The sequence below is a fragment of the Miscanthus floridulus genome, chromosome 4 (assembly GCF_019320115.1).
Source record: "Miscanthus floridulus cultivar M001 chromosome 4, ASM1932011v1, whole genome shotgun sequence".
Taxonomy (NCBI): domain Eukaryota; kingdom Viridiplantae; phylum Streptophyta; class Magnoliopsida; order Poales; family Poaceae; genus Miscanthus; species Miscanthus floridulus.
The window spans coordinates 111,904,558-111,925,068 of NC_089583.1; the positions used below are offsets into that span (position 1 = coordinate 111,904,558).

The following is a 20,511-nucleotide window of genomic DNA, read 5'->3' on the forward strand; positions in this document are numbered from 1 at the left end:
AAATACAAATTACAGAATCCGTTAGTAATCCGCAATTAGCAAATGCTTACCGTAGCATCACATTGTCAAATCATTGGCTAATTGGGCTTAAAAAATTCGTCTTGCAAAACAGTCTCAATCTATGCATTTAGTTTCATAAATAGCCTATATTAAATACTCTATGCATATATCCAACATCCGATAGCACAACGACTAAAGTTTAGAAGACGAAACCAAACACCCCTTCTCTGCAGAGGGGTCGTTGAAGAGGTCGGCGGCGAGATCGCAACGGCCCAGGTGACGTCGCTTTTGATGCGAGAACTGGAGTACTGGACCGATCTCTGCTGCTTCTTCCGTCCTGTCTCGTGTCACGGTCGGAGCCATTGACGGCAGCATTGGGCGGTTGACGGTTTATTTTTGTGTGTCGATGACGCCATTGACGAACGATACGTTCTGTCTGGTTGATTGATGGCCCAATAGTAACATTGATAGGCGCGGCAGCGTGGTCTGGTGATCGGGCCTAGTGGCGCCAAGGGCAGGCAGGCATCCTGATGGATGCGAGACGGCCCCGTTAACAAGGACTAGGCCTAAAAGTTTTTTCGAAAGACCGACTAGGCCTAAAAGTGAAAGCATGTTGCCACAATTGTCTCAGATCGGTCGCACACAAACAAGACTGAGCGTGTTTAGTTTCCACACCAAATTTCAAAAAAAAGTGCTACAGTAGTCATCACATCGAATCTTGCGATACATGCAGAGAGCATTAAATGTAGACGAAAAAAAATAATTGCACAGTTTGGTTGGAAATTGCGAGACGAACGTTTTGAGCCTAATTAGTCGATGATTGAACATTATTTGCCAAATAAAAACGAAAGTGTTATAGTAGCCAAATTTTCAACTTTCACCCAACTAAACACGCGCCGAGCATTTTGCTCAAATAAAGCAAGAAGACTGGGCACGACCAACGACGCGTCTCTCTCTACGACGTGGACACATGGTAAATGTGTGCAGCTGTCAAGGAAACAATCATCGTTTCTAGAACTAGAATGTTCATCAGAGAGTTCGTAACCAATCGCTTTGTTTACCCAAAAGACAAGAGAAATCGCGGCACTCTGTGCACAAAAGTTCCTCGCATTTTGTTTAGAAAATTTGCAAGTTGAGATGGTGTTTGGACAAGACAGAACCGGCAGGACTAGGGCGCACGATTCAAACGCACGAGCGCAGGTGTGTAGCAGGCGGGATATATACGCCATCAGTCATCTCACAGATCTTTTCCACTTTCCAAGCTGTCGACACTTTGCGTTCGCCTTCCGCGGCTGCTTCCTCGTGCTTCTTTTGACGCGATCGCCCCGCTCTTTCATTCAGGCAGGCCAGTGCTCCCAAGGTATAAGTAGGTAACCATGGTCCATGGATGCAACTGCATGAAATACTGCTGTGTGTTACTAGATCCCAGTTGGTCACAGGAGTTCCATTCCATCTACACTACACCTACCAGTGTCTACAGCTCATCATTACAAGGAGATCAGAGGATCGTTAGCGTGATAGATAGATGGGGCAAAACGACTACCTGTCCCTGTGCCTCGCGGCGCTGGTCGCGTCGTGCCAGCAAGCCGGCGCCGACAACGACGCGCCACCGTTACTCGCGAGGGCGGCGGCGTCCGAGCTCCCGCTCCAGTTCCGCTGCCCAGTCTGCAGCAAGGCGTTCGCGTCGTACCAAGCGCTCGGCGGCCACAAGGCGAGCCACCGCAAGCCTGCGGCGGCAGCACGCGATGGGAGGGCGCCATCGTCGTCGTCATCCCAGCATCAGAAGGGAGCCGCGGAGGCGTCGTCATCGTCCGGGAGCGCCGGCGCCGGGCGGCACGTCTGCACGGTGTGCCACAGGTACTTCGCCACAGGGCAGGCGCTCGGCGGGCACAAGAGGTTCCACTACCTGCACGGCCCGTCGGTGCCGGCCTCGCTGCCGCCCAGCACTGAAGGCGCGGGCGCGGGCTGGCTTGACCTCAACCTGACGACCCTTGTGCCGGACGTTTCATTCGACGGCGTCAGACGACGGGGCGAGGATGAGGAGGTTCAGAGCCCCTTGCCTTTGCCGGCCAAGAAGCATCGGGCGTCAAATTCTGCGTGAACTAACTGAAAAGCCATGCAAGCATACAGTCGTGAGACGAAACAATGACAGTTGAGTAGTGGCTAAATCGAATAAAGATGGTTTGGATAAAAAGTTCACAGATGCATTGCATATGTACCCTGCAGACTTTCCCTAGGGCTTTGGATAGGGGACAAGATAATGAATGTATATAGCTTTGTATTTGTACAACTTATTGGTGGCCAACAGACATTTGACACGCATCTTACCGAACATGGTGGTTTCATTGTTCATAAATATTTTGCCTCCGGATAAATATTTGTGCAAATACTAAGATATTTTTACCAGTTCTACCTTAAAAGTGTAAATTTAACCAAGGACTTAGGGCTTGTTTGGTTACTACACCTCCTCCTAAAATTTCTATCACATTGAATATTTGACACATGCATAGAGTATTAAATATAGACTAATTACAAAACTAATTGCATAACTTACGACTAATTTACAAGACGAATTTTTAAACCTAATTAGTCCATGATTTGATAATGTGGTGCTACAGTAACCATGTGCTGATGATAGATTAATTAGGCTTAAAAAAATCATCTCGAAAATTAGCATCCATCTATGTAATTGATTTTGTAATTAATCTATATTTAATGCTCCTTATTAACATCTAAATATTCAATGTGACATAAATTTTAAAAGCAACTAAAGAACCAAACACTCCTAGCATACATGAAGGGCGATTGCCTTCATTCATCTCTCACTTTTCTCCGTCCCACAATACATGTCGTCCCATTTGAAAAAAAATATAAAAAAAAAGCCAGACGTTTTAGCTTCTGTTGCTCTTATAGCAGAGTACAGCACCAGTCATCCATCACATCCTGTCGTTCACTATGAATAAAAAATGAAGAAAAATGATACTCCCTCGGTCCCAATTTAATTGTCGTTTTTGGTTTTCGTGCCACAAGTTTGATTCGATTTGTAGAAAATATTAGCAATATTTGTATCTCCAAATAAATTTATTAAAAAACTAGATTCAAAGATCTTTCCAATGATACTAATTATGTACCATAAATAATAATATTTTTTAATATATATTTTGTTAAAGTTGTTTCTCAGGAAGCGAGAACGACAGATATTCTGGAACGGAGGAAGTACTGTGTGTGAGGACTGAGTAGGCTCCCAGCCGGAGCGCTGGTCCTAAGCAGCATGCTGCTGCAGACGTCCATCATTTGAGTTCGGAGGAGCAAAACTTTAGCAAGCACTACACCACCCTTGGCCTAGCTATCCAAGCCCGTTCGCGTCCTTCTACCTTTACTAAATTCATGATAAATGTATACAATAGCCACCTATTTAAGTTGAGCCAATCTTCTCTTAATTTTTCATACAAGATTCATCTTTATTACACTAGCATTTGTTATTGCTGTTGGTTGTTTTAAGTTTGGGCCAGACCCAGTTAAGTCCAACAAAAATTGCTACTCGGCACCTTATTATCATTGGCACGAGCACTACGCGATAAATTATACATACAGACATATTTGCTAATTAAATAAAATTGTAAAGGCAATGAAAACTGTTGTTTTTATTATAACAAGAATATATCCAACCTTTACTTTTTTATTGTAACGTTCCAATACTTTATTTGGACAACAAATCAAATTGTTTTTCGTCTACCACAAAATATAACTAATTTATCTGGGAATGCTTAAAGGAATAGAGAATAGACATAAAATTATGCCTCCAAAAGTTTGCGTCGCGCAAATTTTTTTATTGATCTATCTGGTTAAATATAAATGATTTATGACAAAAACAAAATAGTCCATTCGCTTATGTGCATATTCATCTTCAAAGGCTACACAACAGATTTACTATTGGACATAGTTACAAATTACGAATTGGTATACATCATGTGCCTGTTTTATGTGTCTCTCTCGCGTGACAAATCATAGCCATTGGATCTTAATAATGTTAATAGTACGCTATGGAGTTATCTTCAACCCCTGGCCATCTTCTTCATTGTGCGTGGCTGCGAGTCCACGAGCTCGCCACCACCACCACCGGCTTGCCTCGTCCATGGCAACCTCATAGTTGCCATGTCTGGCCTTACTAGCTACCCCCACCATGCTAACTCGGCATCGTCGGGCCATCTCTATGTCTCCCCCACCCCTCCTTGGCTCAATCGTTGTCTACCTCCACCCATAGCAGGCGGGGATTTTTTTTTATTTTTAATCCTTCTTTAATCAATATTTTAATACTAATCCCAAAAAAGAAGTATTTGCAAAACTGACCCTTTTGGTCGCTGTCGCGCGACATGCGCTGGCGCGACAAGCCGAGCCATGGTGGCGCCCATCGTTGACCCTAGCTGGCATGGCGGAGTGTGCGCCTGGCGTGGGCCTTGCCCTATCGCGCAAGCGAATCTGGCGTGACGCTGTCACGCCATGTGGGTCGGCGCGACAAGCCGAGTTAGGTTTTGTAACACCCTCGGTGTTACACCCTAAATCATTTACTAAGACATAGCCCTGGGCAAATTTAACCGAGAACTGAGAACCAAACCGAAAGAACCAGAATCAAAACCGAAGAACCAGAATTGGAAAATTCGGTTCCTTATTCTGTCCCTGATATTGAGGAACCGAAATAACCGAAGAAAATTTGGTTCCTACTCTCGGTTAACCGAATTAACCGAAAGAACCGAATTACATGAATTATGCTTCACTTACTTGTATTATATAGGATTATGTTTGGTTTATGTGTAGTGTTTTATATTTGAACTTGTGTTACTATATTGCTATTGATTTCTTATATATTATTATTATTAAAAATGAATATAGTGTTGCATAAATTTGCCTTAGAACAAGTATATTTATTATTGTTTTGAGGTCTTCTGAAAAATTTTGGTTAGTTTGGTTAGAACCAGAACCGAACCGAAATGATCGAGAACCGAAATGCTCGGTTCCTAAAATTTTTTGGAACCGATCGGTTCCTGTTTTCTAGGAACCAAATTTCATCAATAACCGAGGGAACCGAACCTAAACCGAACCGAGAACCGAACGCCCACCCTGACTAAGACACATCATGAGCATCATATTTATGTGTTAGTGCATGTGATGGAGTGCATAGATAAAGCATTGCAATTAAAACGATCAATAAAAGTGTTAAACAAAAAGTTACTCCATAATTCGTACAATTAACAAGTAGGGTTGTAAACCAATTTTTATTGAACAAAAATACTATAGAACACACATGTGACCCTTAAATAAAGTTTGAAATATGAACTTTATAGATGACAGTGAAATACTTGTTGAAAAATGATATTACTAACTAATATTTCTACTAGCCTAGAAATTGCAAATTGAAATCAAGTTCAGCTCAAAAACTTAGAAAAAATTCAAAGTTTGTCAACAGCTAGACATTGCTATGTTTAGCAAATTATTTGGAGAGATTGGGTTAAGGGGTGATGTAGTGTTATAGCTCGATTTGGTAGTCTCATATACCATCTTGAGTGTAGCTAAGACCGTTTACGTTTTGTAGCAGCAGTTTCGTCATGGTGGGAGCTTTAAAAACCATGCATAGCACATCCTCGGCCCGTTTCCCCGAGTGGGAGCGGTCATCACGTCTTAGGGGCACGATGTCGTCGCGTCAGTGCATCTTAAGCACGCTCGCATGCTGTCCGTGCTCGGCTAGCCTTGCCGGCCGTCCGGTCCGACGGGGGCGCTATGGTGTGGGGCCGCTGCTGCTGCTCGCGCGGCCGTTAAGGCCCAGTCAAGCCTAATTTGGCTGCTTTCCACCGGCGTGCCGTTAAGGCTGTGCCTCAGCCATGACCGTGGGCAGACCTTCATTCCTCCACCTGAGCCTAATTACTTATGCCACTACATTCACCTTGCTCTCCTCTTAGCCCTACGCACCCCAGTACAGTCGCTAATGCGACCATGCCACCGCGGTACGTCACTGCTTGGTTTGGCCACACATGGCCGGCCTTCCTCCGTTGCTCTTCGCTCTAACCCTCACCGCGGCTTGGCTTATGGTAGTCCCTTGATGCTCTCACGGTAGCTGGTTGGGACCGTAGCAGCTCTAGTTCGTTGGGGCGGCGGTGCCACTGTTGCGGCCGGTCACGCGCCACCGTAGCCATCTCTAGCATGTCCTGCAGCCTCGCGTCGCTGCTAGGTGTAGGTACTGTGGAACCCTAGATGAGTGTCAGCCCGACCGACGGGCTGTTGTGGACCTCTGGTGGGAGGCAAAGTTTCTCCATGCCGCTGTGCCGCCACATACGGGGTCATCGGGGGGTGTGCGCGGGAAAATTTCTAGAATTCTAGGGGGTTAAGTGAGAGTAGCTGTGAGTGATAGGAATAGTGATAGTACTATGGTGCACTTTGGGAAGAATCCGGGGTGTTGGCCACAAAAGTGCCTCGTGCGCGGGCTCTCTCTGTGTCACGGGCCGGCCTGCGCTGTGTGGGCCGGGTCAGCGGGCAGCTTGCGTGCGTGCGCTGCACCGCGAGTGTGGGCCACACAAGAAACTGGTTTCCCTTTTTTCCAGGGAATTAGCAAATGTTTTTCTAATTTAGTTTGAGCTGATCTTTGTAAATTATAATAAATCATGTAGGTGTCCAAAAATTGTGCAATAAATTTTGTTAGACTCCTGTAATTTGCTCTGTCTGTTGGGATAGTTAATTCATGCTTATATATGTTGACATTAGAAACTTTTAAATAGTTTAAAAATGCTTAATATTGTTAAGCAAATAATTATAGGAATTTTAGTGCTAAAATGGTAATAGCTTTAGACCTAAAAATTTTATGGTAGTTTCATTGTATTATTATGTGCTCACTGTAATTTTTGTAGCCTTAGAATAGCCTAAGTGTTAGGGTAGTGGGATACACCTTGTTTTAATAGATGTTAAATCGTTAGTAGGAGTAAGGATATATTTTTAGTTGCTAAGTTCATACTTGTTAGATGAACCCACTGCCTTGTTTGCTGAAAATAATAGTTAGCTTAGTATCTTAGTCATTAGAGCTAGCTTAGTAGCTTAGTAGATATATTCTTATTTTAAGAGTTATTGTTGCTTAAATACTAAATGTTGCATTATCATCGCTTGCATGTAGAGAACGAGTTGGTGGAGATCGTGACCACAGACGATCACGAGTTCAAGGAAATCATCGAGGAGTACGAGGAGGAGATTCTCGTGCAGGAGGAGGTCCTGGAGCCACCACTGACTGACTCAGCAGACACCACTGAAAGCTCTAGTTTGGTTTTGGTGAATTGATGAAACCCTAAGTGCTAACCTAGTTTACCAAAGTGATTATGAGATATGTGGCACTACTCCAAGTGGTGGAGCGAATGAAGATCATGACATGATGATGGTGATGCCATGTTGATGATCAAGTCCTTGGATTTGGAAAAGAAGAAAGAGAAAAACAAAAAGCTCAAGGCAAAGATAAAATTGATAGGAGCTTTTCGATTTAAGTGATCGAGACACTTAGCGAGTGTGATCACATTTAGGTTCAATAGGCATACTATTAAGAGGGGTAAAACTCATATCAAAATACGGTTATCAAAGTGCCACTAGATGCTCTAACTCATTGCATATGCATTTAGAATCTAGTGGAGTGCTAACACCCTTGAAAATATTTATGAAAATATGCTAACACATATGCACAAAAGTGATACAGATTATGTTTAGCACTTGGGAGCAATGGTTCGAAACTTTACCGGTGGATAGTCTGACGGTGGCACCGGTGCCATGTACAGAAAAGACAGGGTTTCACAGAGTGCACTGGACGCTGGTCACACAGTGACCAAACTCTAACCCTATGTCCGGTCAGTAGCAGCTATGAGCGCGCGGTCTCGGTCTTATGACCGGACGCTGGCGTGAAGAGTGATCGGACGCTCAGGGCCTACGTCTGGTCAGTGCTAACGTACGCTGCCGTGGTAGCATGGGGGACATCAATGACGCATGGCAGTTGGAGAATGACCGGACTCAGGTGCTGCGTCCGGTCGTACAGGAGCGGACATGTCCGATCGCAAAACAAAGGTTCGGGGAGCTCTCTGAAAATGACCAGACTCTGGCTGGTCTGCGTCCGATTGCTTATAATCGGACGCATCTGGTCATGAGTGGAACCTTACTGGAAATGACCAGACACTAGTGATGGTGCGTCCGGTCACTTTGAGCGGCGTGTTCGGTCATAACTTAAGTGCACTGATGACCGTTGAGATTGGGCGATCAACATTTGAAGCAGGGGACACGTGGTGAAAATCTAAGGACCGGGCGCTAGGGTCCTGCCAGGCCTGGGCGTTCGGGTTACCCGATTTTTTCGGGTCGGGTAATTTGGGTAATTCAAAATTCGGGTAATAAAAATTGCTACCCGATATTACCCCCAAAAAAACACTACCCGCAAATTCGGGTACCCGATAATTCGGGTTCGGGTTCGGGTATTACCCGATATACCCAAATTTACAGAAAACAACAAACTACACTAAATTTTAGTAGCGATCTATACATAATTTCAGCAGCAATTTGTATAGAATTTCAATAGCAATTTGTAGAGAATAATATATTACAGTCACTCATTCAAATAGAGAGAATTATATTCTAATAAAGTGATAAGTTAAATGGTTCAGCTAACAACACATGATGAATACAAAGACAAAATAAATCTTTGGGTAGTTCGGGTAGTTTGGGTACCGGGGGATATTACCCGAATTACCCAAACTAATTTCGGGTAATCAAAATCGCTATCCGAATTTGGGATTGGGTACCTCGGGTTCGGGTAATTCGGGTCCGGGTTCGGGTAATTCGGGTACGGGTAATGGGTATCGGGTATTTTGCCCAGGCTTAGGTCCTGCGTCCGGTCAATACGACCGATGAGTTTGATCGCCCTGACTTTTTAGGGTACAGAGAACCAATGGCTCTATTCATGGGGGCTCTCTATTTAAGCCCCATGGCCGACTCAAGCTCACTCTATTGGCCATTTGAATTGACATAGCAACCTTGTGAGCTTAGCCAAAGCCCTCCCACTCATCTCCATCATTGATTAATCATCTTAGTGAGATTGTGAGTGAATCCAAGTGTATTGCTTGAGTGCTTGCATCTAGAGGCACTTGGTGTTTGTGTTTCGCTGCGGGATTCGCTTGCTACTCTTGGTGGTTGCCATCACCTAGATGACTTGGAGCAGCGAGGATCGTCGAGCGGAGGTTGGTCATTATCTCTGGCTCCGATCGTGGTGATTGTGAGGGGTTATTGACCTTTCCCCGACAGAGAGTAAAAAGGTACTCTAGTAAATTGCTCGTGGCTTGTGTGATCCTCATCTTGTGTTGGTTGTGTGGCACCCTATTGAGGGTTTGGCGTGTGATGTCAATTAGTGCGTGAACCTCTAAGTGAGTGAATCGCCACAACGAGGACTAGCTTGTCGGCAAGCAAGTGAACCTCGATAAAAAATCATTGTGTCATCATTTAATTCCGAGGTGATTGGTCCTCATTGGTACTCATTCTTGTGATTGATTGGTTCATTCCTCGACTCGGCAGTATAACCATCTTGCTCTCACGCTTTACATTACCACAAACTAGAATTGTAGTAGGTGGCTCGCATTTTTAGTAGGCTGGTGCAACACTCGCTTCGCCTCATATTTGTCTAACTGGTTTGCTAAGTGTTGTTGTAGAAATTTTTAATAGGCTATTCACCCCTCCTCTTGCTATTAGGACCTTTCAACCACGCATGTCCAAGGCAAGCCCCGGTACATAACTCTTTATTTTTTATAATCACTGTTTATATGTTATGTGCATTTACATTACAGGAATTTTATGGAAACCACATGTATAGATATACCTATCATAAGAGTCTTACTAGTGCAGGTTCGAGTAGCTGCTATGCTTAGGTTTTTGGTAGCGTGAGTAACCTACCGTTACTCACAATAGGTGATTATTATTATTACTCTCATAATAAAATGATGAAAAAAATGGCGACCGGATATGGATATGGTATGGATAATGGTTGGTGTAACAGGTTGTGTCCCGCGACCAACAGAGCTTAGCTTGGTTACACTGTTTTTCCTGTTCGTGACGATTAAGGACCGTCCATTGCTGTAGATGGTAGTCATGTCACAAACTTATTATCCCAAGCACATACTTGCTTATGGGAGCAGGAAGGCTCGTTACGCTCTTGTAGTGGGTTCCGACTCTTTCCGGGTTGACTGATTGGAGGCGAAGAAAGGTGGAGGTCTAAGCACTATATTGAGATCGGGTCTCAAGTGTGGGGGCTTGGAGTCCAAGTTTTGATGGGGACTTGGACCCCGTGACAGGAGTGGAATAGATTAGTCTTGCTTGTGCCTGGGGCGCAAGCGGGAGTGTGTTTTAGGGTACCCAGCTGGGATACATTGGTTCACTAGCATAAGTACTATACCAAACTACTCCCTATGCATGATAAATCTATATACAAACACACATGCTTAATCCAACGTTGGTCAAATTAGACATGTATGTTACTTATTGCAACTTTTATCATAAAACATTCACTTATACTTTATTTTTCAATTAAATCTTCCCGTTGGTTCTAATTTAATCAGAAATTAGTAAACCAATAGTCAAAAAATAGTCCTGGACTGGCTTGACTCAAGCCTTTTCATTCACATAGCCCAGCATCGCAACCTGTTGGCATGAAGCCGAGTGATCTCATCGGTTAAAAATAAAACATACAAGATGCTTCTGCATCAATTCTACATCACTGTTTTCAAAAAATAGAATTAATGCATAAAACTCATAAATTAACTTGGAAGACATATAACTACTCTTCAAAATTAAATTCTCCCGTTAGTTCGAATTTAATTAGAAGATAATCAACATTATTGCAGCAAAAACTTGATAATAAAATACATTCTATTAGTTTAGGTGTATTTCTTGGTCCTTATCTGCTCTCTAAAAAATTGACCACGTTGGTATAAAATTTATCAGAGATTTAAATCTCAAACTTAAACTCATTATAATATTGTCATCATCAACGTTGGTCAGAAAATAACAATACCATAATCTAACTTAAACAAAATTGAACTACTTCTCCAATTTAAATTAGAGGATAAATATAATCATAATTTACTGAACCAAAATCAACTGCTCTTCAAATTAAATTTTCTAGTTGGTTCGAATTTAATTAGAAGATAATAAACATTAAACTTTATAGCGGAAACATGAAAAATCATTTATCTACTTTTCAGAAGCATTTTATTGTACTCATCTACTCTCTGAAAAAATTATCCTGTTGATTCAAATTGTGACAGAGATTTAAACTAAAAAAATTGCTTTGGAAAAATAATAAAACAAAACTCAGTGTGTACTGTTCATTTGGCCCAGTACGGTGAAACAGTCCGTGGCCCAAACTATATCTACTCACTAGAACATGGCTCTGATACCAATGATAGATTTTTAAGACCATCTAGGCATAGATCTAGTGTGTAAAACATAACTTAGATAAGGACTTGGTGATGTACCTCGCTGTATGCAGTGGCGGCCGTGGCACCGCCGCGACGTGGCCACTGATGTTGGAGTAGAAGTAGTATCGTAGCAGGGCGCGGTCCAGTAACGACCCTGATGGAGCTTTCCGTTGCTCACATCACTCCCCTCTTGATCGGACTAGGGTTAGACTCGATGGGTAACTGACGGCTGCACTGAACTTCGTACCTTGTGCCCCGGCCCCCACATTCCTCTTTATAGTGTTGCGCGACGAGGGCCCATTAGCCAGGAGAACGGCTGGGCGCCCTCGATCAAGGCGCGGATCAAGAGCCCAATTAACCGTTGGGCCAACTTGGTGGAGATCAACCTAACATGGACGACACATCCCTAGGTTCGGGTTCCATCCATCCATCCCCATCCCCATCCATCGGCCGCGTCCGGCTCTCAGTGGCTTCTACTTGGGGGTGTTTGGATTCGGGACTAAAGTCTAGGAAGTGTCACATGGGTGTTGTATGGGTTGTTCAGATACTAATAAAATACAAATTACAGAATCCGTTAGTAATCCGCAATTAGCAAATGCTTATCGTAGCATCACATTGTCAAATCATTGGCTAATTGGGCTTAAAAAATTCGTCTTGTAAAACAGTCCCAATCTATGCATTTAGTTTCATAAATAGCCTATATTGAATACTCTATGCATATATCCAACATCCGATAGCACAACGACTAAAGTTTAGAAGACGAAATCAAACACTCCTTCTCTGCAGAGGGGTCGTTGAAGAGGTCGGCGGCGAGATCGCAACGGCCCAGGTGACGTCGCTTTTGATGCGAGAACTGGAGTACTGGACCGATCTCTGCTGCTTCTTCCGTCCTGTCTCGTGTCACGGTCGGAGCCATTGACGGCAGCATTGGGCCGTTGACGGTTTATTTTTGTGTGTCGATGACGCCATTGACGAACGATACGTTCTGTCTGGTTGATTGATGGCCCAATAGTAACATTGATAGGCGCGGCTGCGTGGTCTGGTGATCGGGCCTAGTGGCGCCAAGGGCAGGCAGGCATCCTGATGGATGCGAGACGGCCGTTAACAAGGACTAGGCCTAAAGTTTTTTTTTCGAAAGACCGACTAGGCCTAAAAGTGAAAGCATGTTGCCACAATTGTCTCAGATCGGTCGCACACAAACAAGACTGAGCATTTTGCTCAAATAAAGCAAGAAGACTGGGCACGACCACCGACGCGTCTCTCTCTACGACGTGGACACATGGTAAATGTGTGCAGCTGTCAAGGAAACAATCATCGTTTCTAGAACTAGAATGCTCATCAGAGAGTTCGTAACCAATCGCTTTGTTTACCCAAAAGACAAGAGAAATCGCGGCACTCTGTACACAAAAGTTCCTCGCATTTTGTTTAGAAAATTTGCAAGTTGAGATGGTGTTTGGAAGACAGAATCGGCAGGACTAGGGCGCACGATTCAAACGCACGAGCGCAGGTGTGTAGCAGGCGGGATATATACGCCATCAGTCATCTCACAGATCGTTTCCACTTTCCAAGCTGTCGACACTTCGCGTTCGTCTTCCGCGGCTGCTTCCTCGTGCTTCTTTTGACGCGATCGCCCCGCTCTTTCATTCAGGCCGGCCAGTGCTCCCAAGGTATAAGTAGGTAACCATGGTCCATGGATGCAACTGCATGAAATACTGCTGTGTGTTACTAGATCCCAGTTGGTCACAGGAGTTCCATTCCATCTACACTACACCTACCAGTGTCTACAGCTCATCATTACAAGGAGATCAGAGGATCGTTAGAGTGATAGATAGATGGGGCAAGACGACTACCTGTCCCTGTGCCTTGCGGCGCTGGTCGCGGCGTGCCAGCAAGCCGGCGCCGACGACGACGCGCCACCGTTACTCGCGAGGGCGGCGGCGTCCGAGCTCCCGCTCCAGTTCCGCTGCCCAGTCTGCGGCAAGGCGTTCGCGTCGTACCAAGCGCTCGGTGGCCACAAGGCGAGCCACCGCAAGCCTGCGGCGGCAGCATGCGATGGGAGGGCGCCATCGTCGTCGTCATCCCAGCATCAGAAGGGAGCCGCGGAGGCGTCGTCATCGTCCGGGAGCGCCGGCGCCGGGCGGCACGTCTGCACGGTGTGCCACAGGTACTTCGCCACAGGGCAGGCGCTCGGCGGGCACAAGAGGTTCCACTACCTGCACGGCCCGTCGGTGCCGGCCTCGCTGCCGCCCAGCACTGAAGGCGCGGGCGCGGGCTGGCTTGACCTCAACCTGACGACCCTTGTGCCGGACGTTTCATTCGACGGCGTCTGACGACGGGGCGAGGATGAGGAGGTTCAGAGCCCCTTGCCTTTGCCGGCCAAGAAGCATCGGGCGTCAAATTCTGCGTGAACTAACTGAAAATCCATGCAAGCATACAGTCGGGAGACGAAACAATGACAGCTGAGTAGTGGCTAAATCGAATAAAGATGGTCTGGATAAAAAGTTCATAGATGCATTGCATATGTACCCTGCAGACTTTCCCTAGGGCTTTGGATTGGGGACAAGTTAATGAATGTATATAGCTTTGTATTTGTACAACTTATTGGTGGCCAACAGACATTTGACATGGCATCTTACCGAACATGGTGGTTTCATAGTTCATAAATATTTTGCCTCCGGATAAATATTTGTGCAAATACTAAGATATTTTTACCAGTTCTACGTTAAAAGTGTAAATTTAACCAAGGACTTAGGCCTTATTTAGTTGGCGTTTTTTTTTTTGGGAAATGGTACTGTAGCACTTTTGTTGTTATTTGACAATTAGTGTCCAATCATAGTCTAATTAGGCTTAAAAGATTCGTCTCGTGAATTTCGTCTAAACTGTATAATTAGTTTTATTTTTTATTTATATTTAATACTTCATGCATGCGTCCAAAGATTCGATGTGACGAGGAATCTTAAAAAATTTTACAAAATTTTAGTAACTAAACAGCACCTTACATCTATGAAGGGCGATTGCCTTCATTCATCTCTCACTTTTTCCCTGGTGTACTCCCTGCGTCCCAGAATACATGTCGTCGCATTTGAAAAAAGTATCAAAAAAAAAACCCAGACGTTTTAGCTTCTGTAGCTCTTATAGCAGAGTACAGCACCAGCCATCCATCACTTCCTGTCGTTCACTATGAATAAAGAATGAAGAAAAAAGATACGTGTGAGGAGGCTCCCAGCCGGAGCGCTGGTCCCAAGCAGCATGTTGCTGCAGACGTCCATCAGGTGCAAGATTCCATAGGGGTTTCAGAGTCTTTTTCCATCCACCTTGGTCTCTATGATGGCTTGCAGGACGTCTTTTAATCCGGTACAGAGGGAGTAGTCCATTAGGCCCTCCGCAGTGTGTGGTTGAGTGGTGCCTGAAAGATGAGAGAGAGCATTTAGGAATCACTTCCCATGCTGTGGCATGCGGTGCTAAATCTGAGCAGTACCAACGAAAAGGGGAGCGGTGCAACTACTTTCACCGATGCCCAGTTCTTAAAAAATTATTTTTCACTGTGGCATGCAGGGCAAATGCGTGCATGCGGTGCATGTAGGAAGTCGAGACGGCCTGCAACTTTATTGGCGTGGCCCGCAACCCGATTAAATGTGTCCTTTTTTATTGATTGTGGGGACAGCCGAGATAGAATGGAGTGATGCTCTACACTGTAGGTATAAAATGAAGCAAAGCATCACTCTGAGGTGGAGATCGTACACAGTTCCAAGCATCACTCACGTTGTGGAAGGCCTTACTCACTCATTTTTGTTCGGAGGAGCAAAACTTTAGCAAGCACTACACCACTCTTGGCCTAGCTATCAAGCCCGATCGCGTCCTTCTACCTTTTCTAAACTCATGATAAATGTATACAATAGCCACCTATTTAAGTTGAGTTAATCTTCTCTTAATTTTTCATACAAGATTAATCTTTATTACACTGGCATTTGTTATTGCTGTTGGATGTTTTAAGTTTGGGCCAGACCCAATTAAGTCCAACAAAAATTGCTAATCCATACCTTATTATCATTGGCACGAGCACTGCACGATAAATTATACATACAGACATATTTGCTAATTAAGTAAAATTGTAAAGCCAATGAAAACTGTTGTTTTTATTATAACAAGAATATATCCAACCTTTACTTTTTTATTGTAACGTTCCAATACTTTATTTGGACAACAAATCAAATTGTTTTTGGTCTACCACAAAATATAACTAATTTATCTGGGAGTGGTTAAAGGAATAGAGAATAGACATAAAATTATGCCTCCAAAAGTTTGCGTTGCGCAAAAAAATTTATTGATCTATCTAGTTAAATATAAATGATTTATGACAAAAACAAAATGGTCCATTCGCTTATGTGCATATTCATCTTCAAAGGCTACACAACAGATTTACTATTGGACATAGTTACAAATTATGAATTGGTATACATCATGTGCCTGTTTTATGTGTCTCTCTCGCGTGACAAATCATAGCCATTGGATCTTAATAATGTTAATAGTACGCTATGGAGTTATCTTCAACCTCTGGCCATCTTTTTCATTGTGCGTGGCTTCGAGTCCATGAGCTCGCCACCACCACCCCCGGCTTTCCTCATCCTTGGTGACCTCATAGTTGCCATGTCTGGCCTTACTACCCCCACCGTGCTAACTCGGCGTCGTCGGTCCATCTCTATGTCTCCCCCACCCCTCCTTGGCTCAATCGCTGTCTACCTCCACCCATAGCAGGTGGGGAATTTTTTTATTTTTAATCCTTCTTTAATCAATATTTTAATACTAATCCTAAAAAAGAAGTATTTGCAAAACTGACCCTTTTGGTCATTGTCGCGCCACATGCATTGGAGCGATAAGCCGAGCCACGGTGGCGCCCGCCGTTGACCCTAGCTGGCGTGGCGGAGTGTGCGCCTGGCGTGGGTCCCGCCCTATCGCGCAAGTGAATCTGGCGCGACAAAGCTGTTGCGCCATGTGGGCCGGCGCAACAAGTCGAGTTAGATTTTGGTCGGCCCGGCCTCTCTTTCTCTCCCTCTCACCTTCTTGGTCGCGAACTCGCCCGCCGCCGCCGTCGCCACCCCGCAAGCGCGCCTAGGCCGCCGCCACTGCGCCACCCCGCCCCTCCCAGTCCGACGACCCTCTCTCTTCCTCTCCCTCTCCATCTCCCTCTGTTCTTGCGGCGCCCATGGAGGAATACCGCGTGGCCTAGGAGGCTTGCTGTGGCCTTGGTGCCTGGCCGCGGCGGCGCCGTCGGCCGCCTTCCAATCATCGGCGAGAGGACATCCCAGCTCTATGGAGTGCAGTAGACTGCTAAGTTAAACTTCGTGTCCTCGATTTCTGGATTTGTTAGCTCATTTCTTGGTTGACTAGGGTTAGGATTTTTAGGAGACTGAATGTTTGTAGCGTTGGTTGTTAAAATTTGCTGCATTGATTAGGTTTAGGATATACTCTTTTTCGTGGATTCGACGTAAACTACGTGTTGCATGGACCTAGGTAGTTGATGCATGGGGGATTTCGATGGGTTAGCATGTTGCCTTTGTTGACATGGACCTAGGTAGTTGATGCATGGACCTATTGTAGTGCATTTGTGAATGGATATGATTTATTTCTGAAATGTGTAGTTCATGTGTTGTTGATGTGTTCATTCTTATTTTGTAGATGCATTGGTTAGTGCGATTGTTTTATGGTGACAAAGTTAAAGGAAATGAGGAGTTTGAAAGAATACAAGAACATGTTCAGTTCTTTAGTACACCTCCTACCTTTGATGGTTTGGTTAGCCAATGTCGGGATAAATTTAGGTGGCCACTAAGATTGTGTCGACAAAAGATGCTCGACAGTCCACCGAGGGGTATCCCATAATGGTAGATTTGTCGTAGAGGTGAGTGAGATCAGGAGCGAGATGGTAATACAAGCACCAAGACACAAGATTTAGATAGATTCGGCCGTCAGTATGACATAATACCTACATCATGTGTTATGATGTATTGCATTGAGATGTCGAGTAGGGCCCCTTGCCTCTCCTTATATACTCTGGAGGGGTAGGGTTACAAGGAAAGTAACATATTTGGTACTATACAATAGCTTGCGGTGCACGCCTTGATTTTGTGGGCTTGGCCACCTCTGATGGTGCGGCCCATGTCTTGTCTTATGGATACCGGAGGCCATACCCCCATAGCTAGTCCCTGAGCCTGATAGTAGGTGATGTAGTCATGTGGTGCCAAGGTCAGAAAGTAGAAGACCAGCCGAGCAGGCAGCCAGTCCCCAGGCATAGCCTCGAGATGAGAAAAGCGCACATTCACTGCAAGGTGAAGTGTGCCCACTTAGTTCCCGAGCCTGCTAGAAGATGAAGAATGAATCTTGTAGCAGGGTCAAAGAAAAAGAAGTCTGAAAGCTTTACCGACGTCATCTAACATGCGCGTATCAAGACCCTAGGCGTGCTGTCCAAGATCAGCACCCTTATCCGAACAGCATGGAGCAGCTTGATGGCACACCGATGAGACGTAGCAAGATCCGACCACCAAGGGCGATGTCTGAGCGCCGAGGAGTCCTCAGCGTAGCTGACGATGTCCAAGCACTCAGGAGTCCCTAGCATAGCTGGCGATGTCTGATGAGTCCTCGGCGTAGCTGGCGATGTCCAAGCACCGAGGAGTCCTCGGCGTAGCTGGCGGTGTCTGAGCATCGAGGAGTTCCCGATGAAGCTGGCGAGGTTCAAGCATCGAGGAGTCCCCGGCGTAGCTGGCGATGTCCGAGCACCGAGGAGTGCCTGGTGAAGATGGTGAGGTCCGAGCACTGAGGAGTCCCCGGTATAGCTGGTGATGTCTGAGCACCGAGGAGTCCTCAACAAAGCTAGTGAGGTCCGAGCACCGAGGAGTCCCCGACGAAGCTGGCGATGTCCGAGCACCGAGGAGTCCCCGGCGTAGCAGGCGATGTTCGAGCACCGAGGAGTCCCTGGTGTAGCTGGCGATGTCCGAGGAGTCCCGGCGTAGTTGGTGATGTTCGAGCACCGAGGAGTTCCCGAAGAAGCTGGCGAGGTTCGAGCACCACGGAGTCCCCGGTGTAGCTGGCGATGTCCGAGCACCGAGGAGTTCCCGGCGACGCTGGCGAGGTCCGAGCACCGAGGAGTCCTTGGCGTAGCTAGCGATGTCCGAGCACCAGCGTAGCTGGCGACATTCGTGCGGTGAAGTGTGCCCACTTAGTCCTCGAGCATGAAGAATTCGAGCAGCGAGGAGTCCCCGCGCGTAGCTGGCGATGAAGCACGAGCGATGAACAGTCTGGTCAACTGGTCGGCGGTGAAGTGAGCATTGAGTAAAAAGCGACTGACGAATAGTTCGATCAATTGGTCGGCAACGAAGTCCATGAACCAAGCGGTTCGACCAGTTGATCGGTGGAGAAGTTCGAACACCAGGTGATCTGATCACCTGGACGATGATTCTGTAATACAAACATGTAGAACGAGTAGTACACGATGTAAAAAAATATATGAACTCCAGAGAAAAATCAGCAATGGCGATAAAATAGCGTATGCAACTTGGCGATCAGTTGGTGTGAAGATGTTTTTATATTTAATATAAACCACCCGACCAGTTAGTGTGTAGCTGAGTCTCTAGCCCTAGCTAGCCCATAGTCCATAACGTCGAGCGCGAAGCCCGTGCACGTGTAGAAGGAACATGCGTTACCAAGGAGCCGCTGCTGACCACCCATAACGCAGAGGGCAGATGCTCATGCACGTGTAGGGAGGAGCCTGAGATAGGGCCATCTCTGGGGATCCGAGCGTCAACATGACTGTTTGGGGGTTTAGAAAACCGTTTGGAGAGCAAACATAGAGAAAACAGCTCGAAGAAACATTATGGCGATATACGAAGATTGGAGAATATTTAGAAGAATATTAAAGCGTGACTTAGCTTTAGACAGAAAGTCTGGTCGGTGACGTATGGTGTTATCTGGTCAGCATTGACAGCGAGCACCTGGCGGATGGTGAGTTGTTGGTGAAGACGACCTTGGAGGTGGTTCTGAGATTGGATCTACTGTCGCAGGGGTTGGTGTAGCCAGCGATGAATTATCGTCGTGGACCGACATGGATCTCCACGAGATTGACGATGAGAACGCGTTATTGATTTGAGGTCCATCTGGCTCGCCATAGGATCAAGCACACACCCTAACTGTCGACAAAAGATGCTCGGCTGTCCACCGAGGGGTATCCCATGATGGTAGATTTGTCATAGAGGTGAGTGAGATCAGGAGCGAGATGGTAATACAAGCACCAAGACACAAGATTTAGACAGGTTCGGCCGTCAGTATGACATAATACCTACATCCTGTGTTCTGATGTATTGCATTGAGATGTTGAGTAGGGAACCCCTGCCTCTCCTTATATACTCTAGAGGGGTTGGGTTACAAGGAAAATATACTATTTGGTACTATACAATAGCTTGCGGTGCACGTCGAGCAGCATCGTGCATGCCTTAATCTTATGGGCTGGGCCACCTTTGATGGTGCGGCCCATGTCTTATCTTATGGATACTAGGGGCCATACCCCCACAGATTGAGAGGTCGATTTAACTGTGGGAAGGAACGAGCACACTATGTGTTGATGTCTTTGTCATGTGAGGATGAATGGAAGAACTATGTAGAAGTTGTCGGTAGCAGTGTTAGGTGCTTGTAAGTTGTTGTGGAGAAGGGGTGTAGCCCAATTGTGGTGGATGTGGATGATAATATTGATGTCGAGCCCATAGAGAACCTTACTCAAGATGAAGAGTTACAGGCGGTTGTCATTAGAGAAGTTAATAGGTCATGTGAGTTCGGTACCTTGAATGATCATTTCAATGAAGAAACGTTTAATGAGAACGATGGCAATGGAGATGGAACACTTGGTATGGATGACATATCCCAAGGATCGGAGGATGATGAAGTTGATGTCAATCGGTCACTCGAGGAAAGTCCTCTAAAATCCTATTACGGGTCTTCCATGATGGCATCTCTACCCCGTACCTCGTCCTCACCTCTATCTGCTTCTCCTCCC

At 45.6% G+C, this 20,511-nt stretch overlaps 3 protein-coding genes across 3 annotated transcripts in view; 2 read left to right on the forward strand and 1 right to left on the reverse strand.

Moving 5' to 3' along the window:
• Positions 1–363, reverse strand: part of LOC136549086 (UDP-rhamnose/UDP-galactose transporter 4-like) — a 2,897-nt gene extending 2,534 nt beyond the window's left edge. Inside the window, exon 1 of the mRNA XM_066540385.1 lies at positions 221–363. Within this exon, the coding sequence (XP_066396482.1) occupies positions 221–363 (143 nt within the window). The remainder of the gene's footprint in view (positions 1–220) is intronic.
• A 1,058-nt stretch (positions 364–1,421) lies between these two features.
• Positions 1,422–2,228, forward strand: LOC136552635 (zinc finger protein 36-like). Its single transcript, XM_066544195.1, has one exon. It carries the CDS (start codon positions 1,526–1,528, stop codon positions 2,099–2,101), a length of 576 nt encoding a protein of 191 aa, XP_066400292.1. The 5' UTR covers positions 1,422–1,525; the 3' UTR covers positions 2,102–2,228.
• A 10,799-nt stretch (positions 2,229–13,027) lies between these two features.
• On the forward strand, positions 13,028–14,044 carry LOC136552636 (zinc finger protein 36-like). The gene has a single exon (XM_066544196.1). The coding sequence runs from the start codon at positions 13,307–13,309 to the stop codon at positions 13,802–13,804; it is 498 nt and encodes a 165-aa protein (XP_066400293.1). The 5' UTR covers positions 13,028–13,306; the 3' UTR covers positions 13,805–14,044.
• The last annotated feature ends 6,467 nt before the right edge of the window (positions 14,045–20,511 follow it).

What these genes read in the sequence shown, in the direction of transcription:
- LOC136552636 (XM_066544196.1), top strand. Translation starts at nt 13,307, where the DNA reads ATGGGGCAAGACGACTACCTGTCCCTGTGCCTTGCGGCGCTGGTCGCG.
- LOC136552635 (XM_066544195.1), top strand. Translation starts at nt 1,526, where the DNA reads ATGGGGCAAAACGACTACCTGTCCCTGTGCCTCGCGGCGCTGGTCGCG.